General features: G+C 35.9%; 1 protein-coding gene across 1 annotated transcript in view; it reads right to left on the reverse strand.

The window, feature by feature from the left end:
- LOC100637937 (IQ and ubiquitin-like domain-containing protein) overlaps nt 1-4,412 on the reverse strand; it is a 9,658-nt gene extending 5,246 nt beyond the window's left edge. The window contains exons 1-5 of the mRNA XM_003390928.3: nt 4,306-4,412; nt 4,164-4,257; nt 4,040-4,122; nt 3,888-3,988; nt 3,650-3,797 (exon numbers count right to left, since the gene is read on the reverse strand). Of these exons, the coding sequence (XP_003390976.3) occupies nt 3,650-3,797; nt 3,888-3,988; nt 4,040-4,122; nt 4,164-4,257; nt 4,306-4,368 (489 nt within the window). The 5' untranslated portion in view covers nt 4,369-4,412. The remainder of the gene's footprint in view (nt 1-3,649; nt 3,798-3,887; nt 3,989-4,039; nt 4,123-4,163; nt 4,258-4,305) is intronic.
- Between the last annotated feature and the right edge of the window lie 6 nt (nt 4,413-4,418).

The following is a 4,418-nucleotide window of genomic DNA, read 5'->3' on the forward strand; positions in this document are numbered from 1 at the left end:
CTCCAGTAGTATACTCAATCACATATCCATTAGTCTCTGATGAATTGGTCCAATTCACTTTGATGCTAATAGCATTTAATATAAACCCTCTCACATTATTTGGAGGACCACTAGGAGCTAGAAAAGAGACAAAGGTATCTACTATTGATTAAAGTATAATCATACCATGTAATATCACAGATTGACTGTAGTTGACTCCTTCAAACATTGCTATACAGGTAACATTAACTGGCACTCCCAGTGGATCAGGATATACCAGTAGTGTGTTGTTGTACATGTTTGTCAGGAGCTCAATTGATGAATAGTTTGAGTTACTCTTCATAACTCCATTCACTAGCCAGTAAACATCAGTTGAAGGATTTATATCAGTTGTGAAACAATCAATACAATATTGAGTGTTATTGAGTTGTGTAATGGATGAAACTAGTGTCCAATTGATTGAATTAATAACTAGAAATACATCAACAATGTTACAAATACATTAAAAGGTGCAATAGCAATACCTGAAGTATGTACACTGATTGCACTAGCAGGTCCCAGTAATTGTTGATAGGCTCTGACTGTGATGCTATAAGTTGTTTCTATATTTAGTCCATTCAGTGTGATTGCATTATTACTAATTCCCTCCACCTGTACTGTCTGCGCAGTGTCTGTGTCACTAGTGACACTGACTACATATCCATCAGCATCAGATGAATCAAGTGCAGTCCAACTGACAGTGATAGTGGTAGCTGTCTTGCTGACCTCAGTAAGAGAAAAGGGAGCAGTTGCTGGTACTAATAGAAAGATGTAGTTTTTAAAGTCAAACCTAATATGTTACCTTTTATAGTTACATTACGTATTCTAGTAGGTTGATTATTAACTTCCATTACACACTGATATGTTTGATCTCCAGTGGTGTATTGATTGATTGATCCACTACTGACAGTCATTCCATCCCATGTGATATCAACACTATATCTTACTGTGTTGCTACTACTAACTAACACAGTACCAGGACAAGTACTACTTCGATCATCACAATTAGTATAACTAGCCAGTGCAGTACTATCAATGTTCATACTAATAGCATAACCATAGTGTCCAATTTTAGTACAATTCAGTTTGTATTCCTGAGGATATACTGTCATATCAGAAGGAAGATCAGTAACAGTAAATGATTCTATCTCTGCAAATCCTACAACAAAAATTATTACATCAGTAAGTGATTATAGTCTCCTCTTACTGAATATATTAGCAAAGATGATGTTAGTGTTAGGATCTGAACAATCAGTGGGTAGACAACACTTGTACCAACCTTCTTCTTCTGTTGATAGTCCCTGAGCAAGATAAAGATTGAGAGTAGCAGCAGGTGAAGTGACATTAGTACATTGAAAAGGATCACTGTCACTATTACTGTTACAGTCAACAGGATCATCAGGATCAGCAACTCTAACCCACTGACCAGTAGTTAGACTAGTACCAGGTAACACACATGATATAGCTTCATTAGCTGCATTGACAGTACTATCCCAAAAATATGATCCATTAGGATAACAGTTTCGATTATATGCTAAATAGATACCTATAAATCAATGTTTATACATTATATTTATATTAAAGTTAAAGACCTTCTTGATGACAAATGTGAGTGAAGACACTGATTGCACTAGCAGGTCCCAGTAATTGTTGATAGGCTCTGACTGTGATGTTATATGTTGTTAGTTCCCTCAGTCCATTCAGTATGATTGTATTATTACTACTTCCCTCCACCTGTACTGTCTGCACAGTGTCTGTGTCACTAGTGACTTTGACTACATATCCAACAGCATCAGATGACTCAAGTGCAGTCCAATTGACAGTGATAGTGGTAGCTGTCTTGTTGACCTCAGTAAAAGAAGAGGGAGCAGTTGCTGGTACTATAAAGAATAATAAAGTCATTTTGTTGCCACTTACCTGTTACAAAAATGTCTCTATTTCTTGCTACTGGGTTATGAGCATAATGGCCAAAATGTAAATGGAATCTAAATACATGATCCCCATTGTTGTTTGATTGACTCAGTACTCCACTAGTAATAGTCTCTCCATTCCAAGTAACAGTTAGAGTATAGTCCCACCTTCCACTACCATAATCCATTGACATTCCATTACCATACATGAAGTTACAACTGTATGAGGTCATAGATCCAGTGCAGAGTTCAGCACTACTGCTACCAGACTCATAGTACCACTTGACAGAATGTAAAAAAGAACTGTGATCATCATGACCAATTTTAATGGCATGTAGTGTATATGACTGAGGTATAGTTGTTTTATCTGAAGGAAGGTCTACTGTGATGGTTTCAATCTGTACCCATCCTACAGTAAATCAGCAACAAAGTGACAGTGTGCACTAGTTTAATGAGAACACTTACTGAATATATTAGCAAAGATGATGTTAGTGTTAGGATCTGAACAATCAGTGGGTAGACAACACTTGTACCAGCCATCATCAGATGGTGATATGCCTTGTCCATTAGGTATGTACAGACTGATGTTAGCATTAGGTGAAGATACTTTATTACATTTAAGAGGATTAGTACTGCATTCAACTGATGATCCACTAGAAGTAGCCCACTCTCCACCATTCAGAGTAGAACCAGGTAACACACACATAATACTGTTACTGGCTCCTGTAATATTAGCATCATAAAAATATGATTCATTGGGATAACAGGTTCCATTATGCCTCAGGTATATACCTATAAAAACCTATACAGTTGTTATTATAAACATCCAGTGTCTTACCTGAGGAAGGTGGACATTGACTAATAACTTCACTGACACTCAACAAGAAGACAGCAACCACTAGTACAGAGTACATTTTATGCTTCATTCCCACAACTAATGATAGTTAATCACACACATCATTTATAAAGGCACTCCTCTACTATATACATGTAATTTGCTATAAAGCATGAATGTTAATTGCTGTTGTTGTTCCTGTGGGTGTTGCCTAACTACAATGATTCTTTCTTTAGGACGAGGTAGAGCTAGTTCTTTAATTTTAGTTGACATTTCCTCCATCGTTCCTGGTATCTGTGTGAAATAATTTCTTACTGATACATGTATGTGCCTTTGTCTTATCTTATCTGTAAACTGTGAACTTTAAGCCTGTAAAAAAATAATAATACATATAAATGAATACTGTATAGTGGGTATATTTCATCTGGAAAAATGTTTATTCTAAGTAGAATTAGATATTTCGTTCATTTTATTTTTGTTCTGAGCAGCCATTTTGCACACGGGCATTGAGAAAATGCCCTTTTCGTTTGGAAAATGTTCATTCCACAAGGAATGAGAACAAAAAGAACGAATTAAACTCGAACGGAATATACCCGCTATATGGTAAAATATCTATAAATCATTAGTACACTAGGCCTTGTTTACAAAACTCCACTGGCCTAATATGCCTTGTTTAATTATAAGTACATTAAATGTGCTTTTAAGATGTACAAGATGTACATGTACAAAGCATGCAAATTGCAAAATTGCTCCTACAAAGATATGCTAGCTGAAAAAAAAAGTTAGATAAACAATATTTATGTAGGTTTTACTAAAAATAATCTATTTAAGTAATGTGCTATGCATTATCCTTGTACCCCTCATTACTATGCCTACAATCCATTACTTGTATAATAAAGATAATGTGGGAGTCATCTTGATAGTTTTCCTCTGTTTTACGTATTGTCTTAAGCATAGCACAATATAATGTATAGTCCTCTCTAGCACGAGCTTTATTATCCAACTCCTTACACTGTCTACAATGACCAATGACACTGTATGGGGAAGTAAAGAGAGAGGAAAGGTGGAAGGATGGAAAATGAAAGAAAGGAGTAAAGAAGAAGTGTAGACAATGGCCAATTTACCATGACTTTGTTGATAATTCAAAATCAGTTGATGGTAAATATTGACAGCAACTTCTACAATAATAAACATTAGTCCTTAATACAGAAGGATCCTGTGGAACCTGATGAGAGAAGAGTAAAGATAATGGTACATAATGAATAGTGTATAGTACTTTGATGTGTTTGGCAGCTTCAGGATTAAAGAGTGGTGTCTTACAATATTGAAGGAACAATGTAGCAATCCTCTTCTTCAAACCTAATGCACCAAATGGTCACATGAACCAATACTTGACATACCCATAAGAGCTGATGGTTTGGTGTCCCTCACTAACAAATCAGCTTCTCTATCAACCAGTTCAACTATCTCTCTTGTTAGCTTACAGTTATGCTCCTGGAGAAGTTCTTATAGTTACACATACTCTCCCTTCTCCCTCCTTACCCTAACAGTGGCTTTCAATGTTAACAGGATATCAAGTCTCTCATCTTTGGCTAGTGTCTTCATAGTAATGGTTTCATAAAGATCTTTCAAATGTGTTGCTCTCAGTGTGTATG

This window comes from Amphimedon queenslandica, unplaced genomic scaffold (assembly GCF_000090795.2).
Source record: "Amphimedon queenslandica unplaced genomic scaffold, v1.1 AMPQUscaffold_11465, whole genome shotgun sequence".
Taxonomy (NCBI): Eukaryota; Metazoa; Porifera; class Demospongiae; order Haplosclerida; family Niphatidae; genus Amphimedon; species Amphimedon queenslandica.